This window comes from Cupressus sempervirens, chromosome 11 (assembly GCF_028749045.1).
Source record: "Cupressus sempervirens isolate cs-2001-9-10 chromosome 11, ASM2874904v1, whole genome shotgun sequence".
Classification (NCBI taxonomy): domain Eukaryota; kingdom Viridiplantae; phylum Streptophyta; class Pinopsida; order Cupressales; family Cupressaceae; genus Cupressus; species Cupressus sempervirens.
The window spans coordinates 839,850,440-839,874,432 of record NC_143128.1 but is presented as its reverse complement, the minus strand read 5'-3'; the positions used below and the strand labels follow the sequence as shown (position 1 = coordinate 839,874,432).

At 35.7% G+C, this 23,993-nt stretch overlaps 1 protein-coding gene across 1 annotated transcript in view; it reads right to left on the bottom strand.

The window, feature by feature from the left end:
* The window catches only part of LOC149532164 (aspartate/glutamate/uridylate kinase family protein), a 44,657-nt gene extending 23,629 nt beyond the window's left edge, over positions 1-21,028 (bottom strand). Inside the window, exons 1-2 of the mRNA XM_089811462.1 lie at positions 20,577-21,028; positions 18,706-19,172 (exon numbers count right to left, since the gene is read on the bottom strand). Of these exons, the coding sequence (XP_089667588.1) occupies positions 18,706-19,172; positions 20,577-20,948 (839 nt within the window). The 5' untranslated portion in view covers positions 20,949-21,028. The remainder of the gene's footprint in view (positions 1-18,705; positions 19,173-20,576) is intronic.
* Positions 21,029-23,993: the final 2,965 nt, after the last annotated feature.

The following is a 23,993-nucleotide window of genomic DNA, read 5'->3' as shown; positions in this document are numbered from 1 at the left end:
TGTCAATTTTAAAATTTTTTGACAATTTGCTTCTGGATTTGATTGTGTTTGTTATTTTTTAGCATCAACGTTTCGGATCACACTCTGTGATCCATCATCAGGATGAGAGAATGCAAGAATGAAAAAATGTGAGAGGCTGTCCCAAGTGTCAAGATGAGATAGCTACCCCGTACTTTCCAAAGTAAATAGATTGAACCCTTCAAACATGATTTCTTGTCAAAAGATGTCTTCAATGTGTCTACAAGATTGTACAAAGTTACAACATAAAAGTAAAATTCAACAACATCATATCTAAATCTGTCTAGGATTTATAAATTCATGTGTCAAATTCGCTTCTGTTGTCTGTCTTGAGTTATTTTGGACATTTTTTATTTGTATTTTTTAAAAAAAATATTGACTTTTATAAATTTGATTTAATAACCATCCCCAAAATCTGAAAATATATTGTTCTCCCTTGAACTTGAAGGAACACTAGACATTATAATCTGAGTAAAGCATGGGAAGTGCACATCTCTTGCTCTATTAAATATCCTTCAAGTTTTTGTCAAAAAAATGAAAGATTTTTAACCAATCGAGTTATTGCTGAAGGAAGTGATAAAGGATAAATTGAGTAAAAGGTCCCCATTAATGGGCAAACACTAATCAGTTTGTGAATAAAAAAATTTACTACCCAAAACCTCTAGATGAATTTCAAAAGCTAAATTTTAATGAGCCTTTAGGTGCAGCCAATTATTTTACTACCCAAAACTCTAGATGAATTATGAAAGCTAATTTTGATGAGCTTATAGGTGCAGCCAAGAAAAAGTGGGTGCAATTGTAGCGCTGAAAGATGTGTATGGTGACATGGTCACTTTGTTCAAGGGGGTTCATTGTTTCTTTGTTGCAATCGAATAGTAAAGCTAACCATGAAGCTGCAGTAGCCAGCATTGCCATGGCCTCCTAATGGATCGTAAGCATTGATGGAAGGTGTCCCTATGGTTGTGATTTAGGGGCCAAGCAACAGCGCTTACCCATGATGGAAAAATTAATACTTTCTGTAAGGAGGGAAAATAGAGTTCACTATCTCTATGTGCAAACTAGAAAACTAGATCAATTTTCAGTTATGTCGGAAGGAGAACAATCCACTAGGTTCAAGATGGCTCAAGTCCTAAGTAGATTCCATGATCCTTCGCTGTGGAGGGCTATGACTTTGCAATTGTGAATAAAGAATGCAAGATCTAGGGCCAAATAAGCTGAAATAGTGGTTTTTTGCGTACACAAATGTCTTAAAACTGATGATCATAAACCATAACTAAGCTGCAGTCAGAATTTTAGGCTGAAGTAGGGGGACTGGGGTGCCAAGGGTACTTTCTACCTAGACTAAGGTATCTAGTGTGGCCCACTCTCTGTAGTTTTATATCTGACAAATTGCAGACTGCAGCTCGTCCTGTGTGTCCACCACATGTACTTAAACACAGAAAAGAAGAGAAATGTTGCATAGAAGGAGATTTGCCCAATCCCTGGAAAGGAATCAACATTGAAATTGAAATAAAATATACTTGAAAGTAAAGTGACTTGATATGTAGCAAAGGCTAGACTTGAGAATTTGAAGGTCTTGTACCTAGATGATGCAATGCTCTTTAAAGGTGACTCCAAGAAAACCTAAAAAGAAATTCATCAAAGCCATGCTTGCATGAAGATTGTTAAAGCTTGCCACACTGAAGAATATGGTGGAACGAAATGTCTTGAATGCTAAAAAATTGCTCTTGAAGACTTGGATGCAAAATTGTATTTGAGAGCTCGAATTGGACTTGAGTGATAATTGCTTGTGTATGTCAAAATGAGGGAGGGTAGCTTATATACCTCTCAAAACCATTTCAAAGTATTAAACTCAAAGAATTCTGACCCAAGTTTAAAATTCACACAAACAATGTAACCATTCGGTGGTTTAAATTTGGGTCCCGATTGGTGGGAGCGGGGTGCTCAAGGCACTTTGCTCCCTCCAATGTATCCCAAATTGGGACCTGAGGTCCAATATTGAAAGGAGAAGCCAAAATCAGGTGCAGAATTGTGTTGGGATGAACAAAAATGTATGTTAGAGCCATACAGGCTAAAATAGGGCCTAGGTCAGCAAAAACTTACATAGAGATGCAATTTACTATGCTAAACTTTTTTAATGATGCATTGAATTTATGTTATCCTTTTTAAGGATATCAAAACTAAGCATATTTATAGAGATCTGAAATTGGATTTTAACTTTCTAGCCAATGTGGGTATCTGCCAGCAATTGTTCTCAGCCCCTTGCATTTATAGATTAAGAATTTTGGCTGGGTATTGTGAAATACTACAAATTCCTACCACCATACTGAAAGGGTGACAGAATGTCCTCTTTGCTCCCTACCAAGTAGGTGTTATTAATTATGGAAAAATGTATGTATTCAAATATTCATACTTTGATTATTGTTAGAATTTCAATGGTAACATAGAGTGCCGACTTCATTTTCACACAAGTTTTGCATTGATGAATTGTAAGGATTATCTCCCTTTTGGCACATATAAGGAGTAACACATTGTACAAATAATTTTTCTATTGAAAAACATTGGCTTTTTTGCACTCTCCATTCAATTATCTACTAGTTTTTTATGTTTTCACGGGGCATTTATACTAGTTTTCCGGACGGCTTTAAATTTTTGAATAGTGGCTCAAAAGCACTTGGTTATGGTTAACTACCTCTATCTTAGAAGTAGCATTTTGGATCAGTGTTTGTATACCATTTTTAATTGCAATGCCATGGATTCCTTGGGTTTGGATAGGTGTATTTTTGGGTCTCTCTAGGCTTGTTGCTTCTATCTCAATTTGTTCAAAATCCTCTGATAGGGAGAACTTGGTGACAAAAGATTGTTTGTTTGTTGCAAATGGTGGAAATTAAAGGTCAAATACTAGGTTGTTTCTCTGCCTACTTATTTTGGCCCTCTTGAAGTAGCTATGGAAATGGGGATAACACTGATAGAAAGAAAGGGTTGTTCGTTTCAAACTCCATTGGCAACACTACGATTGTTTGTTCAAACGCACTATTTGTTCAACCCACAAGCTTGCAAATCACCTACAAACAACAATCTCGTTACAAATGGAGGTCAAGCAAAATAGATTTTCTCAACAACCTAAAAAACATATTGATGTACAAAAGATTCAATAAAACAAATGAATACAATGAATCCTAATAGAAAAGATGAATACAACCCTAGACTAAACCTTGGAGTACGATGAAAGGAGATCTTGACAAGTGTTCACATCATAATGAATGCGATATGTGCCAAATAAAGCTCTAATAAAAGATTGATAAAGTTAAGCTTAAGTAGATAAAGTAATAAAGGACCTAATTATATGATGAAATAGATAATGTCCTAATTACTCCAACATCCTCCCTAATGCGCTAATAAGTAATGCAGGAATGGCAGCAAGGCCAGCAAGGCCCGATTAGGTACTTTTTATTTCAGTGTTGTTCCACTAAAATATGTAGAGTCGAATACTTAGAATTCCATGATGAAAGACCAAATCTCCAAATCTCTCTTGAATAAGGATACTCGTATACTAAATAGCGTACATGTATTGTGTGATCAAATGAGACAACCTCAAGGTTCCTTCCTATTGTCAACTTTCACTTATTTATAATGATTTCATATAATGGGTATCACAAAGGGACTTACATTATTCAATCAATGGAAATCAACTAGTCCAACTATTTCCAACAAAAAACTACAAAAGGCAAAGGGTTTAGGAAGCTATTCTAATCCTAGAATGCAAGAGACTGTGAATGTCTTTATGACTATTGTATGTAGTTTAGCCATCGACATCGACCAAGCTAATGTGATCGCCTAAGCTGATGTAAGATGTTCAAACTATAACCATTCTATTAATACCATCAAGCGATACATATCAATGTGCAAGCAATAATCAAAGTTAAGCTTATGATTTTATGCCATTAGACCCTGCGAACTTACAATCAACAAGCAGCTAGTGATTTGGTCTAAGCAAGTACATCAAAGATGCATCCAAAATATCTTTAGTTAAGCTTATGATTTTATGCCATTAGACCTTGCAAACTTACAATCAACAGGCAGCTAGTCATTTGGTCCAAGCAAGTACATCAAAGATGCATCCAGAATATCTTACATTCAACTAAACATTATTTATAACAAACATGAAACCATGCAGTACTCCAAAACAAAACAAGTAATCACCATAAATACCAACAATGAATTAACAATTACTTTGATAGCATTTTGACAACGATTTCTCCAAGCCTCACCCTTAGCTAATCTTATCTAATTCTAATCTTATCTCTAATAAGCTACAAATGAGAAGGATTTGCCATTTTAGTTGTTCAATTACAATGAAGGGCCAAGATTTATCCACCAAAACCATAATCTAACTAGTTATTAAAAGCACTAAATACCAGCCAATTACAAGCAACTACAACCTTTTGGGTCAATTATAAAATTACATTGCTTCCACGGGCCAATAAGACAATAGATTAGGTGGGAGCTTGAATTAAAGACGCCCATCAATGGGCAGATGTAAAATGTCACATGGATAATTTTAAAAGATAATTTTTTTTGATATTTCCTCTTTTGACAACTTCAATGAATCTAGACATAATATGATGAAGCCCCTCCATTGGGACATTTGGCGCATTCTAATCGGTAAAAGGTCAATGAGTGCCACCTTAGCATGTTCATTTCATAGCCTTGATAAATACTCTTAGTCCTCTTCATTAACTTTTGCTATTGGAAATCTTCCCATTGCCTTGGCTTCTTTCTGCATTCTTTACCTCTTTTTAAGTATTGACCTCAATCTTGGGTTTGCAAATGTCTTGTTTGTACTTGAACATTGTACCATCACCTTCATTAGCTCTCATCGTTCCTTATCCTAGAAGGTAAACCACCATTTGTATATAATTGTAGAATTTTAAATGATAATTTCAACATATCAAGTTAGTAAGACTTAGAAAACCATCACAAATTTGCTATTTTTAAATTCATCTCTTCAAATGAGAGGAAACTAATGGATATGAAACCAAAACTGTATTTCAATTTTCCCTTGAAACCATTTCAATCGATTTTGTTTAAATCCCAGCTTCCCATTTGAATTTCTAATAACAAATTTTGATTGGGTAATGCAAATTGAAATCTCACCTCTCATCTTCAAACTCAGTTATATTCAATAATAATCAACATCATCTAAAAAACGATTATTTCCCTTATTTAAATTTGATGACTCTCTGAATAAATCAATTTAAATTAGCTCCCCGGTTAAAATCGATTGATGTTTTTGCAAAATCTAGGGCCTTCGAATAATTCATTCAATGCATTGCCCTTTACAACTTCAAGTTGATTACGAAATATTTAATCCATTGCTATTTCTAATTAATTTTCCATTAATTTCAACCACCCATTTATTAAAATTGATGTCATTTGCATATAAATTTGATGTCACGATGGATAAAATAATTAATTCACATTTAAGATTGATTGATACTTTGCAATATCGAGGTAATTTTATCTCAACTCAATCTAGGATCCATTTTCATTTTGCAAAATCAAAGCAAATATATGGTCTTAATCTCAATTAAAAAAATGATCTTTGTTTTGCAAATAAGGAAAATTGGGGCCTTCCCATTTAAAATCTATTTTCATCCTTGTAAAGTCGATGCAAGTTCAGTCTTATCTCATTTTCAAATTAATTTTCATCCCAATTAATGCCAATAAAATTGATATCCCCTAGCTAAATATTAACTCCAAAGCTTAATGCTAATAAAGTATTTAATATTAAAGGTCATTTAGATATTTAGACATTTAGATATTTTAGATATTTAGTTTTTTAGTCAAGTTTTAGTTTTAGTTAGTTTCTAAATAATATGAAAACTTTCTTGTTGTCATCATTAAAAAAGTTTTCATATCTTCCGAGTTATTCTCTATATAAGGAGAATTCGTCTCCATACTATAATTAATCTTTTATGAATAAACATTTTTGTAGCATGGTATCAGAGATCATAATATTTTCTTCTAATTTTTTAAGCTCTTTCTACCTGGAATTTTTCAAGAAGCTTTATTTTTATTTTTTTATGAATAATTGAAATATTGGTTTGAGAGTTTGGGTGTTTGCAGTTTTTTTGTAAGATAAAGGGAATAAGACAATTTGCAACAAGATCCTATGCAAATGAAGAGATATGAAGGCCTCCATGCATCTTCCAAACTCTAGTATGGAGTGTGCAAGGACAATCAATGTTTGATATGGCCCGAGTAGTGTCATGATCAACACTAGACAAAATAACTCCTACAACATGGTCTATGAAATTACCCCAAGCTGATCTGCCCCTTGGTGTGGTTGATTCAAGAATGAGTCCATAAAAATAAGGCAAAAAATCTAGCCACCTATGATGTGCCAAGAGTTCATTTCACCAAGACTCATTATCACCCTTTCCTAGAATGACAACAACAAGATGAACAAAAAAACAAAGGAAAAGCTTGAGAGATGGAGTTCGGCAAAAAAAAAGCATTCCAAAAATAGAAATGGAGATTTAAGAGAGTTTGAATGAAAAGATTAGAATAAGATGTTGATCAAGAGAGGCAATAGCTATGTGAATGATCAGTCACTGAGGTGTCACTCAAAGTGATCATCCTTCTTATAGTCATCATAAAAAACTTTGATCATTTCAAGTAACAATGAGGAAGGGCCTAGCAAATGCTAGCTTGTACTCTTTGTTTATAGAGTCACCTTCCTTGAAAAAGAAAAGAACTTAGAGGCGTAATATTTTGGAATCACTTTGTTCCATTGCTCAACAAGAATTTTTGCCAACTCATGGAATAGTTCTTTCTAGATATCTTTTTTATTCAATTATAATCATCTTTATCTTTCCAAGCATTGAGTTGATGCCATCATTTACCTCTCCCAAGCATGGTTTATCCATTATAGTAACACTACTAGTACTTAGAATGAGCTCAATGGAACTACGAAAAAATATTCCATGTCATCTTGCTAAGTGTCATCTAGGATAGTTTGATAGCATTTACTACCCTCTTAATATTGAAATCCCTCCATATAGACCAACACAGTTGATGACTATGGTAGAAGTGATCTACACCTTCACAAATCATTTCATTTCAAGATAATCATGTTCAAAGTGAATTGGATATGAGCAATATTTTGAAAATCAAAACCAAAAAAAAAAGATAAAAGAAAACATCCTTCAATTCCTTTTAAGGAAATTTACTAAAGAGAAACAATTTTCACTTTACATCAACAAAAGTTCAAAACAAACTAAATATGGAATGCAACATGTGATAGTTGGTAATAAGCATTTAGATCTCTTCAACTTTGACATACATTTATACTATCTGAACAATTTTCTAACCTAGGCACTATAGTGGTAGGTTGTACAAATGACCAATGTATGCCCAAAAGATGTGTGCATCTCAAACAAGAAGCTAGTTAACTACTCAACATTTTTTGCATTGCCAATAATAACTTGAACAACATTTTTAGGCTCTTTTTGGTTTACTGGCACACACAAGTATGTAAACAACAAAATGCCCATCACTCACAAGTGCCTTACAATCCACAACTTTCTAAAGCATGTTGCCTTGTCACATTGCAATCGCATTGGTCAAGCGAACATCCTTCCATCCATCAAAAGTTGACACCTTTATCACACCAATTTCACCAATAATGTGTTGTGTGCCTTTTCAAAACTAGAATCCTTGAATGCTTTTGAAGCCTACAATTCTTTATTATTTCTTATTAATATGGTAATTAAACAAAATTAAAAGACAGCACATTTGCAAAAATGCATCTTGCCATGTGTTTATCAGCAACCCCTTAAGATTCAAAATGAATTGAATTTTCCGATCAACCCTTTGTTCTCTTATGTGTAGAAGGCTTTTTTCCATGTGTGGCCAAAATTGATGTCTCACTACCACAAAAATACAAGGAGCCAAGGATTGCAGGGGTTGCCTTAACTAAGATCCTCTCTTCACCAAAAGATGCCCTAGTCTAAGAGAAACTATAGTTTCTACTTGCTCCCACTCCTTAATGTTGGAATAGGTGCATCATTCTTGCTTAGGCTAGACTTAATGCACATGCCAAGAATATAACACAAAAAAGGAGCCCGGCATGACTAAGAGTGCTTGTTTTTCTTATTTTATTAAACTATCACTCTAATTGTCATTCTAGTTTGTTTAGTTAGTTTCTAATTTTGGCTTCTTTTCATAACTGTCTCATTTAGAAACATCATCTTGTAATCTCCTTATAAATAGAGTTTTTTCCATCTCTATTGTATATATTGATTTATTGTAACATGGTATCAAAACAAAACTATGCTATTTTTTAAGGTTTGGCAAGTTCTCTTAAAACAATTGTAGCCTCCTACCCGGAACTGTTTCATAAATTTCTAATCAAAAAAATGTATGAAAAGAATTGTTGGATTTTTTTGGCAAAGTTTAATCATTTTCTGAGGGCGTAGCTTTTGCAGAAATTGTGGATTAAAAAAAATGCAACCTCAATTCAAAGCTTTTGGTTGAGTTATTTCGTGGGCATTTTCAAGGACCCTTTATTTGAGAAAATTCTATTAAAGATTTGCGGGTTTCGAGTCGTTCCTCAAGGGCATGCTTTCTTTTACGTTGCACCGAGTTTCGTGGATGGAAATGGTTTGGGGGGCAGGCACATGTTTCCAATATGGGTATAGTTTAGGGCCAGTTTTATAGCATTAGATTTGAATAAAAAATTTACATGTGAATTGATAAGAAAAATAACAAAAATAGCAAAATTCAAATGCTTTCATTGTCAATATATGGCATACATATAGAAAAAGTGCCCAAAGGCTCCTAATTTCAACCATGATATGACATAAATTATTTAATATGTAATAACTATAACTAAACTACCAAATAGTAATCATAGAAGCCCACAACAATAATATATAATTGTCCATAATTAGTAGATAGTAAGTCTAAGGAGTCTAAATCAAGTAGATTTAATGCCCTAACCTCCTCTTTCAACTATTGTTCACTATTTGATCAGCTACTCCTCTTACCGCTCTTGTCCTTTGCAAATATGAAAATGAATTTCTTTTTCTTCTTTTTAGTTATTTTATGCTTAGATTAGGTTTTGGTATTGTTAAATGCGGTTCAAGTGTCCTTGCTCATCAAACAACCTTTTTACCAAATTTTAAAATGCCTTATTTTTTATCATCATCAGTCCAAAGATGGCTTGAGCCAAAGGAGGTGGTCAGAAGTCCCATTGACAAGTAGGGGACTTCTAGCCATCCTATGACTCCTAGTTGTACCCCATACCCTATTTCTCTTGTAATGGATGAGAAGATGTCTCAATAGGAGCATCTTATGAGGATTAAGGATATCCATGACCAATTGGACATTATTGGTCTCAAGATAGAAGAGGAGGACATGGTAATGATTATGTTGAAGAGTCTATCACGGTTCTACGAGTGCAACAAGATAATTAGAGATAGCAATTTGGTAGTACAAGTGACGTGGTCAATGTGTAACATGCATTTTTTGCCATGGAAAAGGCATGTCCACTAGACACAAAGGACAACACGCATATGAGGAGGGTTCCAAGAAGAAGATCATTTGCCACTATTGTGTGAAGCTTGGTCACATCCAGATGTTCCGCAGAAAGCGATTGATTCATCAAAAGGATAATCTTAGAAACAGGTTCGTGTAGCAAAGCAATCTAAGAAGGAATCTACCTTCTATGCATTTTGATTTGAAAGTTTATGGGTAGTTAATTGAATGATCATTAAGGGAGGGTAAATTATTATTTAATAGTAATGGTCATTTAAATATTTAGTCTTTTAGTCAAGTTTTAGTTTTAGTTAGTTTCTAAATAATATGGAAACTTTCTTGTTTCCATCCTTTTAGAAAGTTCCCATTTCGATTGAGTTGTTCTCTATAAAAGGCTAATGTAATTAATCTTTTATGAACATACATTTTTGTAATAAATGCAAAGTTTAATTGCATTAGAAGATTACCTTCTAATGGCAAATTTGAATTCAACCTCCATGCTCAAATCGATCTCTTTTGATCCCATTGTCTAATAAATATAGTTCACTCCATTGCTACTTAAGACAATGGTTCCACTTCTTTATTTGTCAAGTTGCCACTTAAGGAAGTGGATTCCACTTTATTTTGTCAAGTTGCAACTTAAGTGGATTCCAACATTTTATCTAGCAATCTTTAGAAAGTAAGTAATATTTTGACTTTAGTTTTTTCTTATGATGATATAATTGAGTTAATTTCACAATGCCAAATTATACATTGATTTTGATATTTAAAGGTAACGCCACTTAAGGAAGTGGATTCCACTTCTTTATCTATCAAGTTACTACTTAAGGTGGTGGATTCCACCTTATCTAGCAAGGTGGAACAGCCTTCCTATCTAACCAAGTGATTTAAAACAACGCCTTGCTCCTCTTTTCAACATCACTAACTAGCTTGACTCAACATTTGACTCTTAACCTCTCCCCGAGACAAGTAGGGGACTTCTAGCCATCCTATGACTCCTAGTTGTACCCCATACCCTATTTCTCTTGTAACGGATGAGAAGATGTCTCAATAGGAGCATCCTATGAGGATTAAGGATATCCACGACCAGTTGGACATTATTGGTCTCAAGATAGAAGAGGAGGACATGGTAATGATTATGTTGAAGAGTCTCTCACTGTCCTATGATTGCAACAAGATAATTAGAGGTAGCAATTTGGTAGTACAAGTGGCGTGGTCAATGTGTAACATGCATTTTCTGCCATTGGAAAAGGCATGTCCACTCAACAAAAAGGACAACACACATATGAGGAGGGTTCCAAGAAGAAGATCATTTGCCACTATTGTGTGAAGCTTGGTCACATCTAGATGTTCCACAGAAAGCAATTGATTCATCAGAAGGAGAATCTTAGAAATAGGCTCGTGTAGCAGAGCAATCTAAGAAGGAATCTACCTTCTATGCATTTTGATTTGAAAGTTTATGGGTAGTTAGTTGAATGATAATTAAGGGAGGGTAATAAATTATTTAATAGTAATGGTTATTTAAATATTTAGTCTTTTAGTCAAGTTTTAGTTTTAGTTAGTTTCTAAATAATATGGAAACTTTCTTCTTGCCATCCTTTTAGAAAGTTCCCATTTTGATTGAGTTGTTCCATATAAAAGGATAATGTAATTAATCTTTTATGAACATACATTTTTGTAACAAATGCAAAGTTCAATTGCATTAGAAGATTACCTTCTAATGGCAAATTTGAATTCAACCTCCATGCTCAAATCGATCTCTTTTGATCCCATTCTCTAATAAATATAGTTCACTCCATTGCTACTTAAGACAATGGTTCCACTTCTTTATTTGTCAAGTTGCCACTTAAGGAAGTGGATTCCACTTTATTTTGTCAAGTTGCAACTTAAGTGGATTCCAACATTTTATCTAGCAATCTTTAGAAAGTAAGTAATATTTTGACTTTAGTTTTTTCTTATGATGATATAATTGAGTTAATTTCACAATGCCAAATTATACATTGATTTTGATATTTAAAGGTAACACCACTTAAGGAAGTGGATTCCACTTCTTTATCTATCAAGTTACTACTTAAGGTGGTGGATTCCACCTTATCTAGCAAGGTGGAACAGCCTTCCTATCTAACCAAGCGATTTAAAACAAAGCCTTGCTCCTCTTTTCAACATCACTAACTAGCTTGACTCAACATTTGACTCTTAACCTCTATCTCATCCTTAGCCAATTTTCCCATTTTTATCTTCTTGAACACTCCAATTTTCAAAGGCTCCCAAATTGTTGCCAACTTACTCTACCACCTAAACCAACCACTAGGAAGCAAAAAGATGAGGGTCCACATTTGCAATGGGCCAATGGTGTGCCTAACAACAAGTACCCATGTACAAATCAATACAATATCTCACGACAAGCCACAAGGAGGAAACAACATGGGGAAAAATCCTCTCCACAAAAGAGAAATTAAAATTACTACACTAGTGAAAGAAGGAGAAGAGGGCTCAATGTGACCCTCAAGGATTACTTTTGTCATCATATATACAATAATGTCTACCATATAAGAGAGTAAAAATGAGGGTAGCTTTTGTGCCAATGATGAAAGGCTGGAGAGAAAACACAATCCACTTCTTGCAAACAATATCTATGCCCTTAAGAAGAAACAAATCCACAAGAGAAATGAGGAGGCACTTCCATACATTAAAAGCAGTAATTTGAATCCAAACTATGTGCCTCTAGAAACTACTGAAATGTTGCTATGTTTATTAAGGATGATGAACTCCTAAATCAATTAGGGGCATGCCCAATCAATGTCGGTGACAATCTAGAACTTTGTGAAAATGGATATAGAACAAGCTCCATGGGCGATGAAGATGGACTGACAACACTAATAAGGGTATCAATAAAGAGGATATGAAAATCCTTTAGATAATCCTTCAAATCTACAATATGAGACTATACAAACAAGGATGATGTGCCTGCAAGATACAAATTGGGCCTTGGCCTAACCATTTTCCCTCACTGTAACCTCCTTCACCCACGTGGGTAATCCCTTGCAAGATAGTGTCATAGTATGATGTCACTCATACCCATTCCACCACAGACATGATCTAGGACCTTCGTACGATGTAGCCCATGTTCATTCCATCATCGACCTTACCTAGTACCTTTGTGTGATGTAGCACAGTCCATACCACCATAGGCTTACCTTATCTTGTGAGGTGATGATCTTATTTAAATTTTATATCATTCATTCTTGCACAATAATTATGGAAGACATTAATATGCCTCATCCTACAAGTATATTTTACAAATGAAAAATACATGAGTCTGATGACTATATATATATAGTTCTCCGAATACACCACCCCATATATTTTTATACAACTATGTCAGTCAGCAAGTCGAAAAAGATTTTTGATTACTATCGTATTAACCCATGGTACGATAATACATATTGCTGGGTCTAATTTTTTATTATCTTTGGAGGCCATTTCCTCTCTGGTGACTATCTCAAGCTATTATTATTCTAGTCCCTTTCTTGTCTACTAGTTTTTAAATCTACACATATGATGCAGAAGCATCCTTTGGCTGTTGGCAATCTTGCATCCCAAAAAAAATATTTGCTTATTTTTTGTTTTCCAATTACCTATCTGACAGTTTGATTTGGCGAACACTTGTTTGTCCTTTCCAAATTCTACGGCCTTGGCCTCTTATTGTCAACCTATAATGGAACATTATCCTATGTTGTTCTTCATATGATGCGTAGCATTTGTTTTAGTGAGGTTCTATATTTAAGAGTTAGCTTACGCGCTCTTGGATCTAGATGGTTGGGTAACATGTGAACCTATATCTAAGACCGCCAAAGATATTATAGTGTTTTATGTATTTGTTCATTAATTCATTGAGGGTCAGTCCTATATTGTATAACATGTTTCCTATTATTAGGGATTGTAAACTCAAAGCCAACCTGTGTCTCCTGACAATTATATATGTAATGTAATTTAGTCTTGCAAGGTACTAATTCCAATGGAGCAAGAGAATAGCTTGAGGGATAAAAGTTTGGTTTCAAATCTAGAATGTATTGGCTATAACCGGGAAGGCCTTATAGCTAGGCATGTAAGTGGTTCATTTGATGTAATTCAAGCCCTTCTATCAATAAAAGAGTTTGTTTTTAATTATTTCTTGTTTACTTTTGTTGTGTTGTTATTTGTTGGGGTCTTGGTCATCTCCTTTGGGGATACACCTGCCTTGTATTGCATCAAATGGTATTAGAGCGAGTTTGACCTGATTGTGACTAATCTGATCATGGTTAAGTTTGGTGGAGTTGTCAAGGCCTAGAATTCTTGCTTATGAGGTGTCAAATCGTGGTTTTGACTCGCAATTGCAAAGGACTTGTTCAAGTTGTGTTCATAACCTGTTACAGACCTGTTGACTTCTTGTAGGTGGACATATCGCCCAAGATTGAGGCAGCTGCCCCTTGTTTAATTCAGTGTGTCATCTAGAAGGATGAATCTAGGAGGTTGGAAAGTATGTTTGAAGAATTTACGACAAAAATGAGGAATGAGATCTGAAATGTCTTGAATGGCTTGAAAAGTAATCCTAAAACAAAGGATGAATATGTGGAAGTTGTTGAAGATCTTTAAGTGCCTAAAGTAGAGATCCTATAAAAGAAGAACAACTGTTGAGGGTAATGGCACAAGTTGTTAAGAATCATAGAATGGAGGTATCAAATTTATATGGTTCTTTAGACTATGAGGAATTGATAGATTGAATTAATGAGCATGAGGATTATTTTGAGCTTAAAAATATTGTAGATCTACAGAGGGTTAGGTTAGCACAAACTAAGTTGAAAGGTCATGTTGCCTTGTGGTGTAAAGTATTGCAAAAAGATAGAGAAGGCAATGATGAACCTAAGATTAGCAGATGGAAACCCATGGTATCTAGATTGAAGGCTAAGTTCATTCCTAAAGATTATGAACTTGAATTCTTTAAGTTGCAAAATTTGAAAAAAAAGGATATGTTTGTGAAAGATTACACTAAAGAATTTTACAAGATACAAATCAAATTTGGACATCATGAATCTTCTAAGGAAAAGGTTCGAAGGTATGTTGATGGTTTAAAATTTAATGTTCAGAATGAATTCAGTATGTTGAAACTTAGTTCAATTGAAGATGTTTATTAGTATGCATTGCAGACAAAAGATAAGTTAGGAAGAAAGCAAGGTAAACAATTGATAACAGTGTGTAAGGGTAAGCAAGTAGTCTCTTATAAGAAATATGTGTTCAAAGGTACTTGTTTTAAATTTGGTAAAGATGGAAACTGGGCTTTTGAATGTCCTAGTACTAAGATTGACAAACAATACTTGGTAGTACAGGAAGATCAGAAAATAGAAACTTCAAATGTTGGTTTAGCTTCACCTGAAGTGGGAGAATCTCTTTTGATGAGAAGGATCATGTTGGCTAAGCATGATGTGGAATCAGTGGAAAGAAGGAACTTATTCAAAATTGTTTGCAAGTCTGGGGGTAAATGTTACGAAGTTATATGGATGGAGGTAGTACTGATAATCTTGTTTCTGAGGAAATGGCTAGGAAACTTGGTTTGCAAATATTGAAACATCCTACTCCTTATGGTATCAATCGGTTTCAAGATGATCATTGGCTGCAAGTTAGAGAATAAAGCTTGGTTAATTTTAGTATTGAATTTTTAAGGATGAAGTCTTATTTGATGTGGTTGATATGAGTGCTTGTAATGTTTTACTTGGAAGACCTTGGCGGTTTGAGAGAGGAGCTATACATGATTGCAGAAAGAATACTGTTATAGTTGAGAAGGGTGGCAAAAAGTTCATTTTGATTCCTTCGAAGGATAAGGAATGAGGAAAAGCAAAGAATCTGAGTGTTTTCAAGATTTTCTGTTTGAGAACAGCAGAACCTGTGGTTAAGGTTATTATTGATAAGGGACAGTCTGACTTCAGGAAGTGATCTGATTTTGTGATTAAGAAAAGGGGTAAAGGAAAGAAGACTTCTAATCAAATGAAGGCATGCAACTAGTATGATTCATTTGATCCTGGAAGAAGCAGCAGCAGTAGATATGAGATATCTGATGGAACAGTTGATTACAGCAGTAAGCTTATGCAAACTTCTGTGTTATGAAGAGGAATTATGGGTTCAGAATGAGCATGGGATTTATGCTTTGAGTCCTTTCAGATGTTCATAAGTCCTTATAGAACATCTTTTGTCACCTTGGGTGTTTGATGCAGGAGCATCCTTGTGCTATTAGCAATCTTGCATCCCCAAAAAGATATTTGCTTATTTTTTATTTTTCAGTTACCCATCTGAAAGTTTGATTTGACAAACACTTGTTTGTCCTTTCCAAATTCCGCAGGCTTGGCTTCTTATTGTGGACCTAGCATGGAGCATTATCCTACATTTGCAGAATTTAATGTTACAATTGGTTGGTTGGAGTTACACTTCATCTTCTCAGGTGTTTATTTCTTAAGTTGTTCTTCATACGATGTGTAGTATTTGTTTCGGCGAGGTTCTGTATTTAAGAATTAGCTTATGCACTCTTGGATCTAGATGGTTGGATAATGTATGGACCTATATCTAAGGTCATCGAAGATATTATAGTGTATTATGTATTTGGTCATTAATTTATTGAGGGTCATTCCTATATTGTATAACACATTTTCTATTATTGGGGATTGTGAACTAAAAGTTGACTTGTGTTTCCTGATAGCTATGTATGTAATGTAATTGAGTCTTGCAAGGGTAGTATGATCAATGAAGCAAGAGAATAGCTCAAGGGATACGAGTTTGGTCTGTAATCTAGAACGTAATGGCCGTAATCGAGAAGGCCTTACATATAGGCATGTATGTGGTTCATTTGATGTAATTCAAGATCTATTGTTAATAAAAGAGTTTATTTTCAATCGTAACTTGTTTACTTCAGTTGTGTTGTTATTTGTTGGGGGCTTGGTCATCTCCTTTGGGGATACGCCTGCCTTGTACTGCATCGACATATCCCATCTAAGATCTGTGTATCCTCTTCTTATTTCTATTCCTTCTCAAATCTTATTTCAGATCCTTCCCTATACTTCTGATTTAAATCTGCACTAGATCTCCTCCACTCCTTTTTCCCCCATTTCATTTGATCCTCCTCCTCCTTTATATCTTCCCATGTGAGGGAGAGGTCACACCTTTTCGTCATGTGTGCCTTTCAGCAAGAGTTATGACCATTAATGATTGACCCTCTTTTGAATAGTCACAACCCTTTAGAATAAGAACACTTACAAAGAGTCGCAACCTACATAATTACAATCCTGTCACCTACATAATTACAATCCTGTCAAAGGGTCACAACCCTTCACCTTTTGATAGTCACTTCCTTAATTTCTCCCCTTTCCTCTCCCTTAATTCCTATGCTCTACTCTATCTTCATCTTTCTCTTTTTCCTTAAATGACGTTCTCATCTCTCCTTTTTAAGCCTCTCATTTGAGGGAGACAACTTTTCTATTCATGCCTTTTTGACTTTTTGTTTAACTAAACTAAGATATAATTATTATTGCTTTTACTATTTCAAGAAGGGGGCAAGACATTTATGTTTGAGTTTTATAATTTTTTCTAAATAATTATAGTTGGGTTCTATGTTTTTTTCCAAAAAAATTATGCAAGGGTTTTCTAATGTTTTCTCACAAAAAAATCATGTTAAGGGTTCTTTATGTTTAAGTTTTCTGATTTGTCCCCAAAAAATAATGACACATGCTGCTAGTCCTGGAGTTTTTTTCACAAAAAATCATCAAAGGGAATTTTCCTCTTTTCCCCAAAAATCATGACACGTGTCGCTAGTCCTAAAGTTTTTTTTCCCCAAAAAATCATCAAAGGACTAGCTCTAGAGTTTGAGCTTCCTTACATCTATCAGTTTTCTGATAGCAATGGAGAGTTTGCCAATTTTTCCTCAAAATTGTGGTTTCAATTTCAGATGAGCTAATCTTGATGCCTCTGGCTCCAAGGAGGGAAAGCTTGGTTACCCAAAATCAGATTCGATCGATTGTGGATTTTGGCCATATCCAAAAAAATTGCAGAGTCACAATGGGTCTCAACAAAAGACTCATGTCGTACAGCATTCTAAAGAGAGGAAAGCGGCCATCTAATGCATTCATGATCAAAAGACTAGCGTATTATGTCTTTTGTAGGGTAGTTAGAATGAGGTATTGAAATATTGCAATGTTTCGTTAATGGATTTCTTAGTCAATCTCAAATTCTAAGCTCGACTTCACAATTGTTTCATTTAATAACATACTCTTGTAATCTCTTATAAATAGTCTTTCATCTCTATTGTATCTACCAATTTATTATAACACTGCTCATTTCTCACACAGTACCACTGTAAATCAAAAATGCATCCTAAATCTTGAAATTTGCTCTATGATGTCAGCATGCCTCCATGAGTATCAGGTTTGTTTAGAAGTCCACTTTACACATTGAGCTAGAACTAACTAAGCATCATTGCAACAATTCTAGAAAACAACACTTTCGTCGAATAGAAACAAAAGCAAAATATATGCCAACAACACTTTTTCAATATAAGAAACAATAGCAAAAAAATATCACTCTTTAGCTCTGCATGTTCTATTACAAGTAAGAATGAAATAAGGAATGTGTTTTTGGTCTGAATATTTCAGTTTCAAATGCTGAAAATATGTTTGTTTTTGTGCATTCAATTGCTTTGGGGTTCAATTGGGGGTTCAAGGTTAAGCTTCTAGGTTGAAAAGTCAAAGAGAAAAACAGTAGGTGCCCTCTAGAAATGCTCAAGGTGTCGTTTTTTTAATCTCAAGATCATTTATGTGCCTCCACAAACACACTTGGGCAAATCCAAGGCCAAAAGTCAATAACCCCAAGCAATTACAGGAGCAAAAATCAATACATATGGGCAATTATGGGACCAAAAATCAGTGCCCATAGGTGATCTGGGAAGAAAATCAACCCAATCTCAAATCAATACTTGAAGAGTACTACCATACCCATTTCTAGGCATTTTGCAGGAGAATTCTATAACATGGATAAAATACCATGGTGAAATAATTAAACAGTAAAATAATATTCAAAATCTCGGACTCCTGTTCACAGTCATCAAAGTAAACAGGGGATCATTACCTCTTGATAGGCCTTGCCATATTTACAGTTCCAGCACCACTCATGGATTTATCTTCATCTGAAACAGCTTTGGTAGCTGAAGACCCAACAATCTGGTCCATTTTTTTATACCAAGGCCAATGGCTAATAGCAGAAGACCCGCTGCTCAACCTGTGCCTCTCGGACTTATACCTCTTCTTCAAATTGTCCACCTTATTCTTACACTGCTCAATGCTCTTAGCTGATTTCTGCCTCTCACAACGCTCACTGACAACAAGTGCAACCTCCTCCCAATCGCGGCCACGTAAATTTCCCCTGTTGAGCTGTACATATTTCTCCGTATATGCATCTAATAAGCATCCAATGGCTGTGTCACTCCATTCTTCTCTATCCTTCTTATAATCCCCGCCTCCAGATGATTTTGTTTTCCTGTGATAATAAGTTCCACCATCACTCAATTCCTCACGGGAAGAGTCCTTGCGCTTTCCCTGCACAGCCCAACTCAGATTATGTAAGGAAAATCTTTTAAGGGATGGAAATAGATTTACAAGAGTGAGTGGCTGGCAAATTTTTATTTTTTTTAAAGATATTGATGAGATAATGTAGGATTTACATATGAACTATATCTATATTTTGGCAATTTGAAAACATGTGTGCATTTTGTATTAAAGTATATTTGGAAATTTAATAACATAGTGTACATTTTATATAATATTTTTGGCAAATGAATATATAATAAGGAATATTCCATTATTCTACTTATTGTTATATTGAAATTTAGCCTAATAACTTCCGTACCTTCTATTGAACTTTTTGGCAAATCTTATCATTTGTACGCACGTTATGAAATTTTTTAAATTCAAATTGGCTTTTTCACTAAATGTGTTGATTTTTTTCTTATCAATTTAAGCATTATTTTTTAGTACGCAGAAAACTAGAATATATTGGGTTCCTGTTCCTGTCAGACGGTTATATAATGTCTTTGTTACATATCTAATTTACAAGAGCAATATGGCACTTTGGCAATAGATGGCCACCTACTAATAAGACCAGCAAATTAAGTAAGTTTAGTGAATCTAAATGCTATGTTTCTCTTCATCGTGGTCACATTTCTGCATATATGTAGTTTTGTTATGGGACGGACCAGGCGAGTATGATACTTCTTTCTGTAGATTCAGTAACTTCGTGTTCCGTTAATATGAAAACTTAGTCTGCTTTAAATTAGTATTGCGTGATATGCCAATTGTGGCTTAATTATTGAGCTTGGGCTTGCCTGTGTGGAAGAAGCCAGTCTCAGACATCCTGGAACATTAAGCCATATGGGCGAGGGAATGGGTGTATGTCGAAATTCAGTTTCGCCCAACAAATATTCAGAGAACAGGAAAGCGAGGCCTGTAGGACTCCCTCTGTAGAAACTCAGGAGTTATGACTTGGAAATATTCAGTAAAAGGGCAAGCGAGGCCTCTTAACTCTCCCCGATTCGAGTTGAAATAAATATGAAAGTCCGCCAATTTTGAAAATATCATATTTTTTAACAAACGTCTATAGCTGACGGAATTTGATGATTTATTTTAAAATTATCCTCCGGCATAAACCTAAGTTCCAAAGTCTAAATTTGCTAGTTTGGTGCATTGTATTCGCACATAAAAACGTGGCTCCAATATTTACAAATAGCCCAAACAAAGAGCCTAATTTTCAATAATTTTTAAAAATTTGTCAAATTGAACACTGAAAAGGCAAAGAATTTTATAGAACTATGGTTTTGATAATTAATAAAAAATTCAATTTCGAAATAAATCGCAACGATTCAGCAGAAGACATTCAAAAAGAGTACTGGAATTCTACGGACGGAAACACTTTGTCAAAATGCAAAAAGGAGCCGATTTTCATACCCGCTTGACTGGCCCTTTAGAGGGCTCGTGATCGCAGGTTCGAAAGCCGTCCTCGGCAAAACAGTCATGGTGATGGTGATGATGGTGGTGATGTGGATCCCCGATGTCTGGTGTAAAATCAGGCGAGCATTTAGGCTCCCCATGCGAGCAGAAGGCAGCATCACTGTAGTCTTCATCCTCGCCAGCGATCTTCTTGCGGCTCTCCCCGCTGTTGAGCGCGTGGGGATCAATGTGACTCTGAGATTTGTGGAACTGCGCTACTGCGGGAAAGGGCTGCGGATGGGGATGAGGGTGGTGATGGTGATGGTGTGCATGACTGTGCGTTGCGCCTTGCTCTGTATCCAGCATAACAAAGTCATCTTCGCAGGCCATACAACTGTGCCTGCGTATAACCAGGGGGTTTCTAGGGTTTCGTTCTCTAGGGTTTGTAGGAGAAGACGGAAGCCGTGGACGACGTTAGAGGCAGGGGAAGAGCTCTTTTAAGGTTTAACGATAGCCGTCGACGGCAGCCGTGGGACCGTCACGGCAGGTGACGGCAGTTCACGGGGCCGTTTAGCAACTTCCGGCTTTCCCAGCGGTGGGACCTCCGCCGGTTAGTTTCTTACGAGATGGAAGTGGTTGTCCAAACGCACGAGCGCCTCACCGGGTCAAATTTGTGGTTGGCAGAAATTTGGAATCTTTACATTTGTGATGTACGATGAAAACACTCCTATTGACAACATAGAAAAACAAGTTCGAAGACAGATTAGAGAGGAAAAAGAAAGAAATGAGAAAGCAACAAATATCGTTGTCAAAGGGCTACGAGACTATGGAGAACAGGAGAAAACAACGGATTTAGTTAAAGACTTCTTTAAAGACCAATTAGATTGGCATGGAACAACCATACAAGCTCAAAGAATCGGAAAATGGATTAGAGGAGGCAAAGATAGACATGTTAGAGTGACAATGAAGAATATAGGAGATAAAAATAACATTTTCAGCAAGAGGAAGTTTCTTAGAGGCACACGCATATATCTTGATGATGATCTCACCGTAACTCAACAAGAAGAAAGGAGGAAGGAATGGGAAAAAGTGAAAACAGCAAGAGGAAAAGGCAAGTGGGCGTGGTTACAAGATGGCAAAGCCCAAATCAGCGACAAAATCACACGCAATAAATAGGAACTCGGGCCCACCCAGGAACATTTAACTATAGTTAGCTGGAACTGTAGAGGTTATCCTTGGAGAAGAGGACCTGGGTTAGGGCCGATAGCTAAAGATAATGACATCATTATGCTTACCGAGACTCATGAGCATGATGGATGTAGAGTTCCAGATTTTGAAGGATATAAGAAGGTATCACTGTGGAATGAAAAGATAGATAATGGTAAGGGGCATGGAGGCATCACCGTTCTAATAAAAGAAACTTGGAGCAGATTTGTAAACTTAGAGAAAGAAGATGTAAACAAGCAGTATATTTGGATAAAAATAACAGAGAATCAGATTTCTACAAGGGTGGCTATATGTTACTTCGCTCCAAAAGGCTCAAAAGTATATAAAAAACATAGGTTGGATCGAGAAGATCCGTTTGTTGCGCTTAAAAAAGACATAACAGCCTTTAGCTCTTTAGGGGAAATAATGTTAATAGGGGATTTCAATGCTAGAACAGCAAACAACCAAACTCTCAATCTTAAGGAGAGTTACAATGAAAACAGAGATCCAGTTTGGCTCGAAGAAGAAGGGACACAAAAATGGGAAAGATCTTCGCAGGATAACACGGAAAAGATTAATCATTTTGGTGCTGAATTACTAGGATTATGCTGCCTATACAACATGGTTATATGCAATGGTATGGAAAAGTGGCCTAAATCAGGAGGCATCACATGCAAAAGACACAATGGACAAAGTGTTGTTGATTATGTTATATGCTCGCAAGACTATGTCACAAAGATAATTAACTTTGACATAGAAGATTGCCCCATGGAGTTAAAATCTGATCATAACCCCATCTTGATAAGGGTGACTACTCACTTCAAAGATCAACATATTGTCCCAAAACTTTTACAGAAGAGGAAGATGATTCCGACTGGCAAAGTTTTAATGACACAAGAAAACCATGATACTTTTCAAGACTCTCTTTTGCGGCTGTCTAGGGTTCCGGGAAACCATCTAGAGTCTGAAAAACAACATTTCATGGACAAGGATAATCTTGTTCTTACTATCATTAAAGCATTGGAGGAGTGTAAAAGATCTAGGGCCACAAAAGAAGCCAAGAACACTTTTCCGGCCAATCCTTGGTTTGATGAGGAGTGCAAAATGGCAAAAAGGAATTGGAAAAAGAACATGAACAAAGAAAGTAGAAAAGAGTATAATCAACTGATTAAAAAGAAGAAAGAAGAGTATGTGAACAAAAGAAGAATAGAGTTGGTTAATCTTGGTAAAAACAACCCCAGAAAATTTTGGAAAGAGCTTCAGCAGAGAAAAACTCAGATAGTGAATAACATAACAGGAACCAAATGGCTGGAATATGCCAAGACTCTCTACGAATGTGATCTAAGAGAACACAGTATCATGGAAACAGAGACTACGGGGGAGTTATTCAGTGAAAATGATATTATTCAAGGCATCAAAAGGTTAGCTGTTGGTAAAGCGCAAGATATAGATGGGCTACAAGCGGAATACTTAAAATGGGGTGCTGAAATCCTCACACCACACATCACTAAGATTTTCAACAGTGTCAATAGAGAGGGTTTCCCTGTAAAATGGACTACAAGTGTGGTGATCCCACTCCACAAAAGTGGAGATATAAACAATCCTTCTAATTACTGAACCATCATGATCAATCCACTATTTGGCAAGTTATTTGGTAGTTTGGTAGAACAAAAAATCAGCAACTGGGCTGAAACAGAAGGCAAACGTGCAAAAGGGCAAGCAGGCTTTAGACCAAAACACTCTACTATAGATCACGGCATCACTCTCAGGCATTTGATAGAGAAAGTTTGGGACACTCCGGGGAACGAGGCTTTTTGTTGTTTCGTGGACTTTAAAAAAGCTTTCGACACAGTGCCACGTAATAAATTATGGGATAGAATGGTAGAGCTGGATGTCCCTAAAGAACTTACGTCAGCGGTTTACAGATTATATGAGCAGGTCAAAGCTAAAATCAGAACGACAGAAGGGTTATCAGAAGATTTTGATAGCAACATCGGGGTTAAGCAAGGGTGTCCGCTTTCTCCCACACTATTCGGGCTTTATATTGACAAGTTAGAAGAGTGGATAAACAAGACCAATGGTGAGGGGGTGCAGCTGGCCCACTTCGTGATAAGATTGCTCTTATATGCAGATGATCTCATTATTCTTGCTAGAACAGCTACAGGTTTGAAAGAGCACTTGAAAGCACTAGAATTTTTTTGCCATGATGTAGGAATGCAAGTTAACACT